This window comes from Engystomops pustulosus, chromosome 3, assembly GCF_040894005.1.
Source record: "Engystomops pustulosus chromosome 3, aEngPut4.maternal, whole genome shotgun sequence".
Lineage (NCBI taxonomy): Eukaryota > Metazoa > Chordata > Amphibia > Anura > Leptodactylidae > Engystomops > Engystomops pustulosus.
Genome location: NC_092413.1, coordinates 178,884,318 through 178,903,323, shown reverse-complemented (window position 1 = coordinate 178,903,323; position 19,006 = coordinate 178,884,318). Strand labels below are relative to the sequence as shown.

General features: G+C 40.2%; 2 protein-coding genes across 2 annotated transcripts; both read left to right on the top strand.

Annotated features, from left to right (window-relative positions):
• Positions 1 to 17: 17 nt before the first annotated feature.
• On the top strand, positions 18 to 6,889 carry TM4SF1 (transmembrane 4 L six family member 1). Its single transcript, XM_072143102.1, has 5 exons — positions 18 to 335; positions 3,051 to 3,140; positions 3,394 to 3,536; positions 5,006 to 5,192; positions 6,630 to 6,889. Exons 1-5 carry the CDS (start codon positions 159 to 161, stop codon positions 6,642 to 6,644), a joined length of 612 nt encoding a protein of 203 aa, XP_071999203.1. The 5' UTR covers positions 18 to 158; the 3' UTR covers positions 6,645 to 6,889.
• Positions 6,890 to 7,038: 149 nt separating this feature from the next.
• Positions 7,039 to 16,820, top strand: TM4SF18 (transmembrane 4 L six family member 18). The gene is made up of 5 exons (XM_072143104.1): positions 7,039 to 11,250; positions 13,904 to 13,999; positions 14,787 to 14,929; positions 15,854 to 16,034; positions 16,511 to 16,820. Exons 1-5 carry the CDS (start codon positions 11,074 to 11,076, stop codon positions 16,523 to 16,525), a joined length of 612 nt encoding a protein of 203 aa, XP_071999205.1. The 5' UTR covers positions 7,039 to 11,073; the 3' UTR covers positions 16,526 to 16,820.
• Positions 16,821 to 19,006: the final 2,186 nt, after the last annotated feature.

The following is a 19,006-nucleotide window of genomic DNA, read 5'->3' as shown; positions in this document are numbered from 1 at the left end:
CTTCTGTAGTAAGTGGTTTGTACTGGTATTAATAGGTCTCACCCTGGTGACTAACACAGGTCTGGGTATTTAAGAGCTAGAACAAAAGGCTCTCACTGTATAACCTGCACCAGCACCTGCAGAGGATATAGCAGATCCCCACCACAAGAACAGCAAAGATGTGTTTCGGCAGATGTGCAAAGTGCATTGGCTATCTTCTGCTCATCCTGGCTATATGTTCAATTGTTGCTAACCTTTTGTTATACTTCCCCGATGGAAAAACACAGTACGCCAGAGACGGCCACCTGTCCAGATATGTATGGTTTTTCGAAGGTCTCGCAGGAGCTGGTCTTGTTGTAAGTATTTTAGTTTTACTTTTTATAACAATAATTTAATTTGTCTATGTTTTAAGGTCTGTGCCATGAATGAGTAGTTCTTTCCGGCTCCATCGATCTCTAGTTCCTATTAATATGTTTTTTAATGTTTTATCAGTAGGTTCTTTCAACTGTTCTTGCAAAGGAGGTTTTAGTAACAGCAGCTTTTGATATTGTAGTATAGGAACTCTGCTTGAAATCCTATATTGTTATCTTTGCTGATAGTTTGTTCTATATCATTCAAGTTAGGGCTAAACACAAAACTGTAATCACTCCATGTTTCATAGACCTACATTTGCTGGATTTTATGAACCATCCGGGGTGCCCTTGAGGACTGGGCATAATGCATCACAGTTATATATTCCTAGGTTCTCATGATTGTAGTTTGGTGCTGCATTTTTAGCAGAGAAGAAGGGACTCCTTGTGCTACTGTATATCATTATGATGTGAAATCCGGCCACTGCAGATCTGTGATTCACACACTGACCCCGGTTCTCTCGGGGTACATTCACATTGGCATTTATTTCACACAAGTGATTTTTCACTAAACCCATTTTGGACACATACAGATTAGTTTTCGCTTCATTGATTTGTCACTGATGCTTTACTGAACCATTCTTTTCAATGGACTTTTTCGACACTGATCTGTGATCAGTTTATAACCTGTTCTAACCAGGCTTTTTTGTGTTCACTGCCAACATTGGATCAGTGGAAATAACAGAAGTGTGAAAAATCCCCCTGAAAAGAATGGCTCAGTAAGGCATCAGTGACAAATCACTAAAGCCAGGAAGCGAAAACCAATCTGTATGTGTCCAAAAATCACTGAAGCCAGGGAGAGAAAACTGTATGTGTCCATAACCTAGAATGTTGAAAAAAACGTGGCACTCCTGTGATACTTGATTTGCATATTTTATTATAGTGAATCGGCAATCCAAAATTAATGTAATGTTTTGGTCTTATAACATCAGACCTTCTTCAGGCACTGTACAGAAAATGAAATATATATAACATAACCTAGAATGGGCTCAGTGAAAAATCACTGATGTAAAAAACAACGCCAATGTGAAACTACCCTTAAAGAGTACCCATTATTCCATTAGCTTTTCCATGGTTTTCTCATAATCTAAGCAGTTTTGATTAGCAATATACATACAGTCCGTTCTGCAACCTGCTCTGGAGATTGATACAATGATGAAATAATGATACATTGTATGGAAAGCATAAACTTTTGCATTTCCTTCACTGTCAGGAACTTTTATCAAACCATCAGTTTTAAGAAAATCAGCCAGTTGGCGCTAGTCACCAATGCCAACCTGCTTTTCTTATTAATCAGGGGTTTAGAAAGGTGTAGATGGTCACGAGTTTGTCTTGATGGCTGATAAAGAATTCAATTAGCAAAACACATTTCAGTGCCAGGTTAACTGTAGGTAGCAGGATCCTATCCAAGCCCCGGGCTATAAGGAGTGCCGTGTGAATCTACTATTTTCTACATTAATTAATGTATTAGACCCACAAATAGGTTGTAGATATGTGTCCAACACAATAATATTTCCTCTTTGTTTAAACAATACAATGGTTTCAAGGAGATACACGTGACTCAGTGACCCTGCCCTCCTCTGACTTGTCCGTTCACGTTGGAGAAGCTGTTAATCTGTACCTGTTCTCTACAACCTTTATTTATTCAATCCCAATAACAACAAGAACTTTACAAAAGGGTGTAACGAGATAAGGAAACCTTAAGTTCACATACAGATTAAAACTATTCATAGCTGTGCGTCCTTGTGGCACATTGAGTAGATTTCTACTGAAATCACAGATACCGGGATACCCTCTGATTTTGTAGATGGCATTAGGGCAAATTCACACTGGCCGTGGCTGGTCAGAATCCCGGAGGATGCAGTATTCTGTTTCAAGGCCTGACCACAGTGCAGAGGACCGGGCTCTGTGCATCATAGTGATATATACTTATGATTACAGTTTTGGTGCTGGTATTATGGTGCGAGTCCTATCCCGACACTGTGCTCAGTCAGTTAAACAGTACAATGCACTATATGTAATTCACAAGGTGACCCCGGTCATCTGTGTTTGCCCTTAACTGGTTCCCCCCTTATTCACAATTTTCATTACTTTATTCTTCTATTTTTCTTGTGTTGATGATTTCTGAACTGCTTTTTGGCTGTTATTTATATCGGATTTTTGCACAAATTTTGTGAAATTTGCACAAATCGACTGAACAGCCACCGACTCTGACGTCACAGATGTTGATGGCTTCTTTGATGTAATTGTTTTGTCCAGTTCATTTGATAAATGTCCCCTATTGTATCCAGGGTCAGTGGGAAACTGCCAGGAAACAATAGACTGTACTTACAGGGATTTATTTCCTCTGTGTGCAAAAGTACATTTCAGTGAAATTGTCTAAGCCAGGACATATACATTGTACAAAATGTACTGCATAACATCCACTCCAGGTTTCCTCCCAAAATAGTCATTTTAACTTCTGGTGTTATTGCATGACTCTAAGTGGGGAAGAGAAGACCGTGGTCCACTTCGAAGTTTATATTGACACTTTTGCTAACAAACTGTTTTCGGCTGCTTCTAGGGTTGTTTTCTTAACACACCATAACTTATGAATGTACAGAAAATTAGCTGTGCACAGAAATACGTCTCCGTCATTTAGTTCATATGTTTTTTTTCCAGATGCTGATTCCAGCGTTCGTGTGCATTGGATTGGAAGAAGAGGATTGCTGTGGATGCTGTGGCAATAGGAACTGTGGCAGAAGTTGTGCAGTAAGTTTGTTTATAAGACTAAATTCACATGACTATGAATTATCCAGCGCTGATAACATCAAATATTTTCTTTTGAGTCAGTGGGATCCATTAAATGCATTCATGTTTGTCATTTGATGGTTCCAGTTCTTGAATTATTATTTTCATTTTTTGTTTCTTAAACTGAACATAAAAAATGTAATAATAATATTGCAGATATTAGAGTGAATGAGCACTGGATATAACAGACACTAATGCTTCTTCTTGCTTCCAGATGCTGGGATCTGTTGTGGCTGCATTAATTGGAATAGTTGGTGCCGGTTATTGTCTCATCATTTCTGCACTGGGCTTAGCAGAAGGACCTAAATGCTATAACAATGGAACGTGGAGCTATCCATTTGCAAATACTAATACACAGTATGTAGCTTTTTTCATTAAATTATTAAAAATATGTCCTATCCCTCTGCCGGACAAGTGTGATGGTCATCTAACAAATGAGAGATTGTCTGTCAATTTCTTTATGTATGTGACAAAAAGATAAGGAGAGTGACCCACTCACCTTATGTGGTTGTGCTGATGGCACAACTCATGTATAAGTTAATGGGTTCCGAACGATGCGCTGCCTCTGGGAGGTATCTCGGTGTGAACACCGACCAAAGGACCAGGAGGATGCAGTTTCTGTTTCTAAAGACCTGTAAATCTCTCCCGTGGATCCACAAAGAGACCCGACGCGGAACGTTAAGGCTTGCTAAAGATTTTGAGTTGGAACGTACTGCGCCGGGTCTCTTTGTGGATCAAGGGGGGAGATTTACAGGTCTTCAGAAATAGAAACCACATCCTCCTAATGTATATGACAAGTCATATGTGATTAGTCTTCTGCACTGATCATCAAACTGAATTTTGTGGCTCTGAGCCAGATAATTTTTTTTAAATTTACATTTCAGTTTTTCAACTCCTGGGGCAACTTAAGTTCATAAAATGACTTTATTTGCCTTCTTCTAGTTCACTACTGGAACGCCCTTACTACTGTAGTGCTCAGCAGATCCAAAACCCAAACTAGATCAGGTTATATTGGATTACAATATAAGTATGTGTTATAACTTACCTTGCCCCCTGACAGAATCCTCTGTATAGTCCCAGGGGTTGGGCTTTGGTTTGGATGCATTTCAAAAAACAACATGTGACTTGTCTGTGATACAGACTCCTCAGCCCCCACTTTTATGCTCCTGTACAGCTCCTCCCTTCCCCACTCATATCAGCCCACCAGGCTGTAAGCTCTGTGAGAGAGCAGGAGGGAGGAGCTGTTCAGAAGCAAAAAGTTTGGCGCCAAGAGCTGAGCATTCTGCAGCACAGATGAGTCACGTGTTGTTTTATGAAATGCAAACCAAAGCCCAACCCCTGGGACTACACAGTTGATTCTGTCAGGGTGCAAGGTAAGTTAAAACACACAATTATATTCTAATGCAAATACTTAGAGAAGGCATAAAGGCATATCTGCACTGCAGGTGTGATGGGCTTCTCTAACCTGTCTTTTGTGACAAGTTCCCTTTAAATCTTTTACTCAATGGAGCATATGGTGCTATATTAGTGCCGACACCCTTGACCACTGTGATTTAGAGGCCATCTCCATCTATGCCGAAGACTTTCAAACTGTTAACACCCACGATAAATGCCAGAACTGATCTTGGATGTTGCTCATTTGGGTTTGGTTCCAAACAGATTTTTTTTTATGGATCTAGGTCCCTAAATTCTCAAATTTTCAGGCTACTAGACAAATATAGATATAGATATATTAATATTACTTTATGTAGCAATCTATGGATACATTTTAAAGACTGCTTTTTATTTATTCCTCTACACTATATAACTTGCTGTCTGTCTTGCAGCTATTTGGCTGACCATTCAACTTGGTCTCGGTGTGAAGAACCACGAAATGTTGTTGTATGGAATGTCACCCTCTTCTCCATCTTACTGGGTTTGTCCGGCATCGAAATCATTTTATGCTTAATACAGGTCATCAACGGCTTAGTTGGAGGAATATGTGGAGCCTGTTGCTGTCAAGAAAAATCCCAGGTAAATAAATACATATCTGTTCATTGTTCCTGCATGTAACACTAATAATTTTAATAGAAGTCAAGAACAACTTCTATGTGAGTCCCCATTTAAGGAATTGCTATGCAAAAGTACAAAATTACTAAATTGTTTATAACTTTCCGTGTAATTATTGTTAGAGTACTTTTACGATAAAGTGTAATTTATATTCTAGCTAATAGGTCTATGCATAATAATAGACAGACACTTGCAAATTCTGTAGGGGGTGTCTATACAGCAGTGACCTCATTTACATCACAGAGTCGGACATGAGGCTACACGTCGCAGCTACTCCACCCCCCAGTAGCCTCTTTTCTCCTCCTACCCTTACATCTTTGGCACGCTGCTCCTGCTAGTTGCGCGCCCTCGTCCGAGAAGCCGTGTTCTGCGCATGCGCAGAACGCAGGCCCGCGGCTGCGCAGCCACAGTTTCGAAGCTGGAGCTACTGCGCATATGCAGAACTCCGGCTTCTCAGTCGAGGGCGCGCAGCTACGAGGAGCTGCGCACTAAAGATGTAAGGGTAGAAAGTTTTCTAAAAGATAGCCCGGACCTGACGATTAGCTCTAAAAGGGCCTATCCTCACGTCCCATACATCCACCTACCACCCGTTCTACCTTTATAGGTAGAATTGTGGTGGTAGGTTCCCTTTTAAGTCAATTATCATCTGAAAGACCTTTCATAACAATGATCTCTTCTGATCATCGCCTCATTTGTACAAGACATAGGTCAGCGAAGAGTTAATGGCTGATTTAATCTTTTATGCAGCCAAAAGTAATGTAAATGAATGGGCGCATCAATGATCACTCATAGGGGGAGATGTATCAATCTGTCTACGACAGAAAACTGGAGTCGTTTACACTTGAAATGCCCTGCGCCACATTCTTTAGACCATTTTTAGGTGGTTTACCAACTCCACCCCTCAGTAAAAGAGGACTACACTAGAAAATAACGCATGCGCCAGAAAATTCAATATTGTGGCGCAGCAAACTAGACCAACCACTAGGAGGTGCAAAGTACAACTCCTCAGTCCTATACTGCACCAGATTAATCATCCACATACAATAACAATGATTAATCTGGAGCAGCGGAGAACTGTCTAGTTCTACTCTGCACTGATCTAAAGACCCTCACATTAATATATCTCCCCCATTACGTATGAACCATTCAATACAGATTATTGCTCTGTCTATATGCATTCTGTTGAAGATGCAATCATTGTGATGACCAATAGCTCATATAAAGCGAACCATGGCCAAGTTCTAACTCTAACCCACTTAAATTATTAGAAGTTACTTATTTATATGCAGTGTTAGATGTTGCTATTGTTTCGTGATCATGATAAATGTCTTGTTTTTTCTTTTAAATTAGATTGATCTTGACAATTCTATTTATGAAATGTATTTTTTCTTCTTTTTGTAGCAATACGTTTGCTGATTCCTGGAATGCAGGACATGAATATGAAGAAGCGCGTTGTATTTTTGCTATATGACTTGTATATGTGATTGTACAGAATTATGTATTTAATATCGTAGCTGGATATGCAATAAATGTTACTTTTTATACAAAGGTTGTATGGAATGAGTCATGAAGTAAAAGCAGATATTGTGTTGGGGTTGGTTGTATAACCTCATTATAACACTGTATGAAGCTGATACTAATTAAAGTAGTTTTGTCTTCTATTACTCTTCCATTACACTTTTCTTGCAATATTTAGTTATATTTATTATTGGGTTTTAAATGGAATGGAATTTGAAGGTGAATTACCATCTTGGGAAAACATGTCCAAAGATTTTTGTAATTTTTATCACCTTTCAATAGTCTTAACTTTTTACATGTTCAGTCATGTTAGCTATATGAGGCCTTATTTTTGTGGATTTATCAGTGCTTCTACTACAGTTTTGTGGCGTAGAAGCCCTGCAATAATTGCACATTCTTGCACACTGCAAGAGATCACAATTAATTATGCTACTACACCACCTCCACTCCTTATGGGCATGGAGGTGGCATCAAGGGGCACAACCACCAGTATAGTGCTGTTCACAACCCGTGCCTGTGTACTTTCTAAATATCTGCAAACATTCACCAATAATTGTTTGCAGGTTTCTTAGCAGAGCTATACCAGGTCAGACCTGGTGTATTTTTGTCCTCAGCACAGCTCAGCACAGCCTGTGGATACAGAATGACTCCTGATCAATCATGTCTATCAGTGTATATACAGTATTACTACATCATCTCCCCATCATGTGTGTCTGTGTATATACAGTATTACTCCATCATCCCCCTATCATGTCTATCAGTGTATACACAGGATTATTACAGCATCTCCCCATAATGTGTGTCAATGTATATACATAATGACTACAACCAGGGGCACACCTTCCAGGAGGCGACTTGAGACAATCGCCTCAGGCGGCGCCAAGTGGTGGACACATGGGGCGGCATCTTGTCGACAAGTAATGGAAGCAGTCCGTATGTGTCACTTGAACTTCATAATAATTCTGAACACGGCACATTCTGGCTGCCTACGAGTCACAGGCTGTAAGGTGGCAGGGGGTGGCACAGCCACTGTCCCAGGTGAGGTTCAGTCAGTGCATCAGTCAGCTACTGGCAGAACTGGCATGTGCAGTAGAGGCACAAAGCTTAGTATAAAGTTTCCTGCAGGGCAGTGAGATGCGATTGTACTGATTAGAGAAGCAAACAATCAGCCCAGTACATGCTGTGTGTCAGGAACGCTAAGGGAAGCAAGTCCTGAGCTGATTCATCTGTAGGCAAAAAGAGGAGTTGCCTCTGAAGACTCACAATGGCAGGCAGCTTTCTATTCGCTTGCACTTCACTAGAAGACTCCACTGTGTCCTGCTGCACTCACAACCAGGGAATCTGTCCCCATGAGGCTCAGCAGCAGCAGGTCTATGACGTCTTATCATGCTGCCCAGCAGCCCTATGCTTGCTGTGAGGGTAAGGAAAGCCCTAGCATGTGACCCTCACCCCTGGCACAAGCTGCCCCTCTCCTGTACACTTAAGTCAGTAATAAGGTAGAATTGTGCCTGTATAGGTTTGCTAAAATCTCTCTATAATTATGTAAGTATATATCTTTGGTACAGTATGTGCCTATATCTGTATATTTACTGTTGTATCTGTCCCCATGATAGATGACTGTGTATGGCCATGTGTATGTAGCACTGTGTGTATGTGTACAGATAAAGTAAAATGCCCTTCCTTATGTAGAGGGGCTGAGGTGTCCACCCCATCTCTGCTACATCTGACTACAATAGTAAGTTGCAGCAGGGCTGAGATGGACAGATGTAGAATGAATGAGGTTACAAATGAATTTATTGAGTCATATTTATCATTAGGGATTAGTGTGAAGAGTGCGCCGGATTACTGAAGACCAGTGCGCGGTCTTCAATAATCCGGGCTCCCTGCACTTGCCTATAGCGCTTAAACTGAGTGCACAAGATTTTTTTCCTGGTGCACTCAGTTTAACGGGCGTACAATTATGTCAGACTTTAGACATATATGTGGAGCAATGTCAAATCGGCAATGGAACCCATCTTTAGGTGCAGAGTTTTGTGTCGCAGTGGACACAGTGCTGCCATATCACAAGACTGGCTGAAACGCATTATAAATAATAGAGATTAAAAAAAGTCTGCTTTTTCACCATTTTTGAGAAAATTTTAATAAAAAGTGTTCAACATGTTCAACATAGTCTCCAATAATGAGCTTATCCCACAACAATTACACCTTGCATAGCTCCTTACGTCATAGCACAAATAATTTATGGGTCTCAGAATTTGGTGTATTTTTTTAACTTCTTAACAACCTTTTTTTGTTCCCCTGTTTTTTGCTCCGCGCCTTTTAAAATCCATACTTTTTTCAGTTTTCAACATACAGATCTGTATGTGGAGCTGTTTTCAGCTAAACAAATTTTACTTGCCAGTGAAATGGGTTGGAAATGGCAAAAAGTGGTGGTTCAGACATATGGGCGGTATTTTGTATTACGGGCTTCAACGCCGGGAATAACCTGATAGATCAGGACATTTTGGGACATGACGATAAAGAATATGTTTATGATTTTTGTTGTTTATTTTTATATCAGTTCTAGGGGGGTCATTTAAACTTTTAGGGTTTAATATAATTTTCTTTTTAACTTTTTTAGACCCCCCCCCCAGGGGTACTTTGACCTTTGGGAGTCTCATCGCTTTTACCATATACTGTGGCGATGAATGTGGCGGTTTCATGAATGACTAACCAGTTCTCATAACAACTGATCATCATCCACTGTTGACCTCACAGGGGAAGGGTGATCATATCCATCAGTGCCAGCAATATGCAGCAATATGTAGCTAACACCCACCTTGTTTGGAGACGGCTCAGCTTGTGAGCCCTCCCCATCCAAGTATTCCTGAAGGAAGGTGTTTATATAAATCTAATCTATATACATTTTATAATACTGACCATACTAACTTCATTTGGATTGCACAATAAGAATGTAAAAAAATATGTGGCTTCAAAATTTGGGGGGAGAGGGGTGTCTTTCTATAGTTTGCCTCAGGCAGCAGACAAGCTAAGTTCACTCCTGACTACACCATCTCCTCATCATGTCTATCTGGGTATATGCAGGATTACTACATCATCTCCCCATCCAGTGTGTCTGTGTATATACTGTATAGGATTACTATAGCATTTCCCTATCATGTCTATTAGTGTGTATATACAGGGTTACTACAGCAGCTCTGCATCATGTGTGTCAGTGTATATACAGAATTACTACAGCAGCTCCGCATCATGTGTGTCAGTGTATATACAGAATTACTACAGCAGTTCCCCATCCAGTGTGTCTGTGTATATACAGAATTACTACAGCAGTTCCGCATCATGTGTGTCAGTGTATATACAGGATTACTACAGGATCTCCCCATCATGTGTGTCTGTGTATATACAGAATTACTACAGCATTTCATTACCTTATCTGTCCGTGTTTATGGAGAAGGAGCACCCATATCATTCTCTGTGTCTGTTTACCCTGTACTTTTTTTTCTCAGTTAACTTCATGAACAAATTGACAACATTGACAAGTTTTTATGACTTTTTTTTACTATTTAAGGGGTTGTCCGGAGGTAGAAAAGAAGGGCTGATTTCTTCCAAAAACAGTTCCACACCTTACTATGGTTTATGCCAGTTTTTTAATGGAGATAAATGGAAAAATAAACGGCCATGTTTCAACCTTTGGACAACCCCTTTGACTGTATTGCTTTGATATGCATACAATTGCATTATTACATTGTGGACGAATATAAGGAAACACTTCTGCTAGGTGAACGAAGTGTGTTCACATGATCAACACTTGGTTATCTTTAAAATGGAACTGTAGGATCAGTGTAAGATGTGCTCCTCCATTGTCACATGACTGCTTTGTTTGTTATCTTTAGAAGAAGGTTTTAACTATAATAAAATGGAGTAAAATTGAAATTGCATGAAATATTGTAATAACTATCCTTGACAGTCTGTGGACTGCAGCCTAGCACTATTTAATGTATATCCCAAGTGGAAACAACTTTCTTACCTTTGTATTGTCTTAAGCTTTGTTATGTTATTGACTTGTTAAAATCTTTAATAAACTTTAATATGAAAAAAATTGAATTGCAATTACATGGATAATAGAAAATTGCATGATTTTGTGTTCTCTACACAGAAGGTTGGAATCCTCCTGTCAGTCCTGTGTTTGCTGTTTGCCTCCAGGTCGTCCATTGTGTGTATTGTTTGATGATTTCCCAGCAACCTGCCGGTTCAGCAGAGTTGTCCGCACACGGCACCATAGTGACCTGATATACAAGCCTAGCTCCTCGCTAGTAGCTGCTTAAAGATGTTTCTTAAGAATTGCTCAGAATATTCCATTCTGGCTCTAATTCCCCTGGCTGTATGGAGTATTGTTGTGAATATCCTTCTATACTTTCCCAATGGTGATAGCACGTATGCTGCCAGCAATCAGCTCACAAACTATGTTTGGTACTTCCAAGGGATCTGTTTTGGGGGCCTTATGGTGAGTAATTTATTAAAACATTTTATGGAATATTTTTTGTACAGGTACAAAAGTCACAGGAACTTTTTATTTCATAAGCAAAAGGGTAAATGGCATTTTTGAACACCACGTAATGGGTGAGGGCGTCACTCTTTGAGGCTATGCCCACAACATGGCTGCCATCTTGGGTCAAGGGGAAGTGGAAAGGTGATCATCTAGCATATGAAATGAGCGCAGAATGTTCTCAGAAATCAATTGCTGCAGATTTGCAAAATCTTGTGGTTCATACATTATCAACACAGAACGTTGCAAGCAGTTGGAAACGTTCCCAGTGATGCACAGTTATTTCACAAGTTATCTATAGCTCTGAACACCAAGCTCATTCTCTGTGCTAATAACTTGTAACTCACAATTTACAATTCTGTTCTTCTTTGATAGAACAATTGGTCGATGGTCATGTAGCATAACATGACCATCTTCCAATGGGAAAAACTTGTCCTTGTTACAGTGTGGCGGCCTTCAAGCTGGAGGCATGTTCGGGACATGCTGTAAAAGATAGACCCCCTCATCCATTACTAGATGGGATATTCAGAGATGTCATTTTCTCTTTACTTTCTAAAATTGGGTTGTCCTGGGACTTTTCACTAACCTTGAATATCTGTAATTGTAGTGACGTGGAGAAAATGCAAAGAGCAATAATAGAATTTTTCATTTAAACAAAAATATCCTTTTTCCTAGCTGGCCATTATTAGAGTTGTAATTCCTCAAATAGATATTTTTTGATTACATGGTAGAACAATATTTGCTGTATAGTTATGGCTATAAAGATAGATTCAGCACCTCATAGTTGTTACTTGTGGTTGCCGTGATATAAAATATAATAATATCACTTAATGAATGGAAAAGAAGAAAAGTGATTTTTTTAGCGTTATTATAAAATGTAATTAGTAGTAGTTATACGACTCCAGGACATGGCTGATGGAAGATCAGAGAGCAGACCTTACCTTCCACCCAGCCTGTCTGCTCCTGTGCTTGTAACTTAATGGGGATCATTTATCTGTGCTTTTTCTTTTTCTTCTGTTATATTTGCAATTTCTTTGGGTACATTGGTAGATTTGCTCCCAAAAAACTTTTTCAACCGCCCAGAAAAGTTTACAGCAACTGAGTTTTCAAGTGTTGCATCTGATTTATCTTTAGGAAACGGCTGAAAAAAATTTGAACATTTTTGTGCTAAATGCCCCAACTTTCCTTTTATTTGCAAGGTCTGTGGTTGTGGGGAGAAGTAGTCAGTGTAAAGCAGTGGATCTATTTGTGTTGGTCCCTCAGTTTCCTCTGGATGTCAGGCTCCTCCAGAGAGACAGACACACTGAGCCAATATAGTGCATGCGCAGTCGTGTCTGGCTGATGGGGGAGGGAGAACACAATGCAGCTCTACACAACAGGGAAAAGGACAGACCGGTCTCACAGTAACATCTAGTACTGGGTACATGTACAGTATGGGATTACACTGTCAGTATGCTGTCTTTACCAGTATACTCATACAGGGAGTCCACCAGGGTTACGTACAAGATAGGTTCTGTAGATTTGTTCATAAGTTGAATTTGTATGTAAGTCGGATCTGTATATCTTATAATTGTAAACCCAGACAATTTTTTTTTTTAATCTCTGTGACAATTGGATTTTAAAAATGTTGGATTGTCATCAGAACCAGGATTAATAATAAAGCTTCACTGCAGACACCTTTTATAACTATTACAGCTGTTTATTGTAGCTCAGGGCTAAAGTACATTTAATGACAAACATCCAGAGGGCCATTTGGCTGTAAGTAGGATGTTCTTAATAATAATAATACTTGATTTATATAGTGCACACAGATTACGCAGCGCTGCACAGAGCTTGCCAATTTGGCCCCTGTCCCCATGGGGTTCACAATCAAAACACTGTACCAGTATGTTTTGGAGTGTGGGAGGAAACCGGAGTACCTGAAGATACTTCGGGTTAACCCATGCATTACAATGTGCTATCAGCACAGGAGGTTTTATTTTTTTTAAATGTATGAAAACATTATAAAACTATACAAATTTGATATCCCTGTAATCGTACCGACCCAAAGAATAAAGTAGACAGCCCACAAGAATACGGCACAAATGTGTTTTTTTTACCAATTTCACTGCATTTGGAATTTTTTTCCTGCTTCCCAGTACACGGCATGGACTATTAAATACCACCATTTTGAAGTGTAATTTGTTACGCAGAAAATAAGCCGTCGTACAGCTCTGTACATGGAAAAATAAAAAAGTTTTGAATGTGGGGAGTGAAAAATGAAAACGCAAAAACGAAAAAGGGCTGCGGCGGGAAGGGGTTAAGTAGGGGACCACCTGTGAAGACCACCTGTGAAATCACATAAATAATGTGGCTTTTGTAGAGATATTAACATACAGTAGTTATTGTTTGCTTTTTTGCAAACAGCTGGAAAATTTGCTAATTTTACTTAGTAATCTAATTTGCAATAAGATTAAAAATATAATGACTGCAACTGTATAATGTATGAAGGTTGTGAATGACAACATCCTCTCTGTTTCTGTTTCTATGAGGAATAAACAGGAGACACCAGCTCGTCTTTATAGTAAAGTTAATCTTTTACTAACACAATAACTATCTTCTGCTTTTACAGATGATCATTTTATCTGCTGTGCTCCTGCTGGTGGATTTCTATAAATGCAGCTCATCCTGCTGTGCTGGGAGACAGTCATATAACATACATTGCTCTGTAAGTATTAACGTGTATGGTGGGAAAGATACGAATTACAGGAACAAGAACAATCAGCCCTTTAACCACAACCATTGTGGGGATGTGGCCCTTGGTGAAGGTGACTTGAGCCTCTTGCCTCAGACGGGAGCACCTGCAGTAGGACATAGGGGCAGCATCCTGTTGTTAACAGAAACCATTCACAATACTAACAAAACGTGGGATGGTTTTCATAGCAATTGCATTGCCTGCAGTACAGTCCCTTCACACCTTATGTCCGCATGGGTGGAAGACTCTGTATGGTCAATGGGGCAGGTAGTTTATATAGTTCATCTCAGTCAGTAGAGAGTCTAGGATCACCACTGTCTGCATCAATGCAGATCTGCAACCTTTGCCCGAGGTTTGAGAAAGCGCACACTGCGCGAAACGGCCCGTCACCCCGGCGTGGCGTACATCCTACCTGCTATGAACTCTTCCCCACAATAAAGCGAACATTATCCCTGTTACCGGTGAGTGCCGCATGTCTTTTTTCTTTTTGTTTCGGTTTGGGACTTGGTATATGTGATCCATTTTACAACCCCGGCTCCCGGACCTGAATTCGTCCTTGATGTGATATGCGAATGTGGTAGTGCCGGTAGTCTGTACCTCTACTGCTTGGATACTGCATCAATTTTCTTCCACAAGTTGTAGTAACTCTGGCTTGCTCTGCCCACTTTGTCAAAAAAGTCATGTGAGATGGCAGGCATACATGGCTTGCTGATTTGGTCCCATTGTATTTCCTAACATATGTCACTTTTCTGTATTACAGAGACTAGGGTCTGCGCTGTTTGCTCTGCTGGGTGTGCTGTTTTCTGGCTATTCCCTGATAATCTCCTCCCTGGGATTGTCTCAAGGTCCGTACTGCAGAACAGAGACTGGATGGAGTTACCCCTTTGCTAACACAGCTGGAGGGTACTGATCGTATTCTAATAAAATAATAGTAGTACATGATAGCAAAGTATACTGCAGTTAATCTTTAGACCTGTGACATTTCTAAGGCTAGGTTCACACCTCTGCTTCCGAAATGATTAAATTGATGTATCCCAAGGACTAGCATAGGGTAGCGTAGGCTTCCATTCAGGTGTTACTCCCGAGTCATTCCTGTGCCCCAATCTTTGTGTACCTGGCTAGCAAGATGGAGTTCCTATACCTTACATTGTTCCATATGTTTGTACCCCAGAATATTCTGAGCTGATATCCATATAATTTTTTTATCATGTCACAAGTTTAAGGACATCTACCACCAGGATGAGGGACTGTAAACCAATCACACTGACATACTGGTGTGTGCCCCCTCTGACAGGATCAGCTCTTCTTTTAGCTTTATATGCCCTTGTTTTTTTTTTTAAAGGCTTTAATTATTATGCAAATGAGCTCGAGGGCTCTGGGCTTCACAGTTGTTAATTAAGCCCAGAGCCCCTCAGGTTCATTTGCATAATTTTTAAAGGACATAAGAAGCTAAAAGAATAGCTGATCCTTACAGAGGGGGCACACACCAGCATGTAAGTGTGCTCGGTTTATGATCCCTAATCCTGCTGTTAGAAGTCCTTTAAGATACAGGGGCAGTTTTGCACCTCAGTTTGGGAACTCTGGGACATCTTCCCCCTGCATGGCAGTCTTACGAAACCTTGTAGTGTTATGGAGGGGCTTAGTGGTGAGGGACTAAACAAATGAACTACATTTTACACTAGACGTTGTTAGAAATAATATCTGAAATCCATGTCATATTTGTCACATTTTCTCCATTTATAAATATAGAAATTCTATAGTCGTGCTCCTTTTATATATCCAGTATACTGCTGTGCTGTGATCTGTATATCTGTGTCTTCATTCTAGGTATCTTGTGGTCTATTCGTCCTGGTCTCAGTGCTTAGAACCAGGCAATGTTGTGGAGTGGAACATAATATTGTTCTCCATTCTAATTGCCCTCAGTGCACTTCAGGTGATAATTTGCATCTATAAGATCATATATGATGTGATGGCGATGCTGTGTGGGACTCACAAGATCTTAGCTCAGGTAACAAGTAACTTCATCTATAACATATAAGCTGTGCCAGCTTTGTAATCTAGAGAAATGTAATGAAAATGAATATATATATATATATATATATATATATATATATATATATATATATACACATAATATTATAAATAGATAACGGATTAGGGAAATAGGAATAAACAAGAGAAAATAAGAGGAAGAATTATAGTAATATAGTAATTACAGAAAAGAAAAGAAAATGGAATATGTTACTGTGACTTTATTTTTGGAATGTCGCATGTGGTGTGTGGAGGTAACTTTGCTCTAAATGCATTCTAGAAGTTTATATTCAATCCCGTCCTGTCTGTATGCTTTATTTGATTACTCTCCATAGACATCTATTTATTGTGTAATTCCTATAATGTATTGTTAGATAATTACTAAAGCATTTTCATCAAACAAAAAGAGAGAAATTTCAGAAATTGTATATGAAAAATATGTTTGTTTTACAGCCTGATCCCATATAAGAAGATTCAAAAATAATTATAATGCGGTGTAATATTTACATCAAATGTAATGGAAAGCAGAAAGTCAGTGAAACCCAGAATCCTTTGCACTGTTCTAGAAGTGGAAGAACAATTAGACTTTATCCTAAATGGAAAGAACAATATACAGTATATACATATATAAAAAAAAACTGTTGCTGCTATTGTACAATATTTGCTGCTATACTTGCCCCCTCTTGTGGTCACTTTTGTGTATTACACTTTCATATTTTCATATTTTTTATTGTTCATTTATCTTCATACAATAAACAAACTATTATACTTTATCTGTAACTATTGCGCTGTGGTTCTACTGGGTTATGAGAAATGTTATCTTTGTGACTATATTTGTCAAATCATGTACAAGTTAGAACTGGTTTTTGTGCACAATCGCCTTTTAGAGGGAGTTATGACATTTTTTAGATGGTAGATGTACCAGTCTTTTCTGAGATGCACTTTTCTATTGTCACATCAAATATTGATATAAATGTAACACTAATACAAAATTTGTGCAGTTTCCTAGATAACTTCAAAAGCCTCACAAGGTCGAGGAAGACTAAATGTTGTCATATTGTATGACTTGTGTTCCACATTCTGTAACAGTTGTGATGTCCAATACTGGAGCTCCAGCGACACCAGACACCAACATCTGTGCAAGCAAAACACGGGGACAGCACTGGAGGTGAGCGTGCCCTCTCCCCTCCATGACCTCCCCCCCCCCCCCCATAGGATACCTATAGGCGAGGTCATTCATAGATGGAACTGGAAAACCCCTTTAACCTAGTGGTAAATGTTTGAGCATCAACCAGTCAGTACTGGGTTTGTTTCTGTCCTGCTGCTGCTTTAACATCCAGCATCCAGGCCACCCCATGACTGCCACCCTACCAGCCACAATGAGTAGAAGCAACAGGAATGGGGAGTGAGGACAGAAAGAACTAGAGGTAAGTGTGTACAATAGCTCAACTACTGGGGGCCGGATTCATGGAGTGGGGGAATAGCATCCTTTCTGTTGTTAGTGGAGATGGGCCCCTGTGTGTTATAAGAGTGGGGGTAGGAAGAGCTTGAAGTGTTGGGGTGAGAGGTCCTGTGTGATAGCTTTTGGAAAAGTGTGAGTGTGCCTTGCATATTGTTTATGAGGTTAACCACTTCCTGACCACCTACTAAATTAATATTCCTATCTCCTGAAAAGTATGGATGGGGCTCTGTGAATCCCCTACTATAGACTATGCAGCTTCCCCCATATTAGTGTCTGAAATATCTTAATAAAATATTGGCGTTATATCACCTCTCATCTATCTATGAGGAGGGGGAGAATGCAACGGCATCTAAGGATTTTTAAATTGAAATACCAGGCCATAGTTGTATATGTGCTCTGCCCTGCAATACCTGAAAGAGGTCACTTCCCCAGTTGTGGCAGGTAGTTTTTCAGTCACCCTTTGGTGTTATCATGTGTATAACTACTGGATTATGGGGCTGTAGTCTATTATGACCAGTATAATGACAATGACTCATTATTAGAGATGAGCGAGCACTAAAATGCTCGGGTACTCGTTATTCGAGACAAACTTTTCCCGATGCTCGAGTGCTCGTCTCGAATAACGAGCCCCATTGAAGTCAATGGGAGACTCGAGCATTTTCCAAGGGGACCAAGGCTCTGCACAGGGAAGCTTGGCCAAACACCTGGGAACCTCAGAAAAGGATGAAAACACCACGGAAATGGACAGGAAACAGCAGGGGCAGCATGCATGGATGCCTCTGAGGCTGCTTAATCGCACCATTATGCCAAAATTATGGGCAACAGCATGGCCATGACAGAGTGACCGAATGAGGCTAGATAGCATTTAAAACATCCAATAATTGACCCTGACACTATAGGGGACGGCATGCAGAGGCAGCGGCAGCAGCGGCAGGCTAGAGAGTGTCATGGCGACATACCCTAAATGGACTCAGGCTTCAAACCAATGGGTGGCAGAGAGGAACCAAAGGAGGTGAGCAAGAAGCGCTGAAATGATTTCCTATGTCAACAAAAGGTTGACGGTATATTTAGTCGATAACACAGCAGGGTGGCGACATAGTGACCAAGTTCCATAACGTATCTGGTGAAACACCGGAAAAATGAGCCTGACACAGCTCTTTTGATAAGGGGACGACATGTGGAGACGACTTCCATGATTAAGAGCGACAGTATGGGGGATCCATATTGCGCTGCTATGATTGCAACTTCAGGTCTCCAGCATGGCGGCGACAGATGGGCCGAGTTCCACTATGTATCTGGTGAAACACCTGAAAATTCTGCCTGACACAGCTCGTTTGATAAAGGGACGATGTATGGATGCAGTGAAGTAGTAGGAGATTAAAGGTGCTGCAGTTAAAACTATGTTAGTTGGATCTTGGGATGGAGCTGGCGGTCCGCTGCCAGTCAAGCTTTCTCCTGTCCAAGCCCCTCTCTCTCGGCTCCTCCCC

Coding starts and splice junctions, on each gene's coding strand:
- TM4SF1 (XM_072143102.1), top strand. CDS start 159: ATGTGTTTCGGCAGATGTGCAAAGTGCATTGGCTATCTTCTGCTCATC. Junction 336..3,050: donor TCGCAGGAGCTGGTCTTGTT/GTAAGTATTTTA, acceptor TTTTTTTTCCAG/ATGCTGATTCCAGCGTTCGT. Junction 3,537..5,005: donor TTTGCAAATACTAATACACA/GTATGTAGCTTT, acceptor TCTGTCTTGCAG/CTATTTGGCTGACCATTCAA.
- TM4SF18 (XM_072143104.1), top strand. CDS start 11,074: ATGTTTCTTAAGAATTGCTCAGAATATTCCATTCTGGCTCTAATTCCC. Junction 11,251..13,903: donor TCTGTTTTGGGGGCCTTATG/GTGAGTAATTTA, acceptor CTGCTTTTACAG/ATGATCATTTTATCTGCTGT. Junction 14,000..14,786: donor CATATAACATACATTGCTCT/GTAAGTATTAAC, acceptor TCTGTATTACAG/AGACTAGGGTCTGCGCTGTT.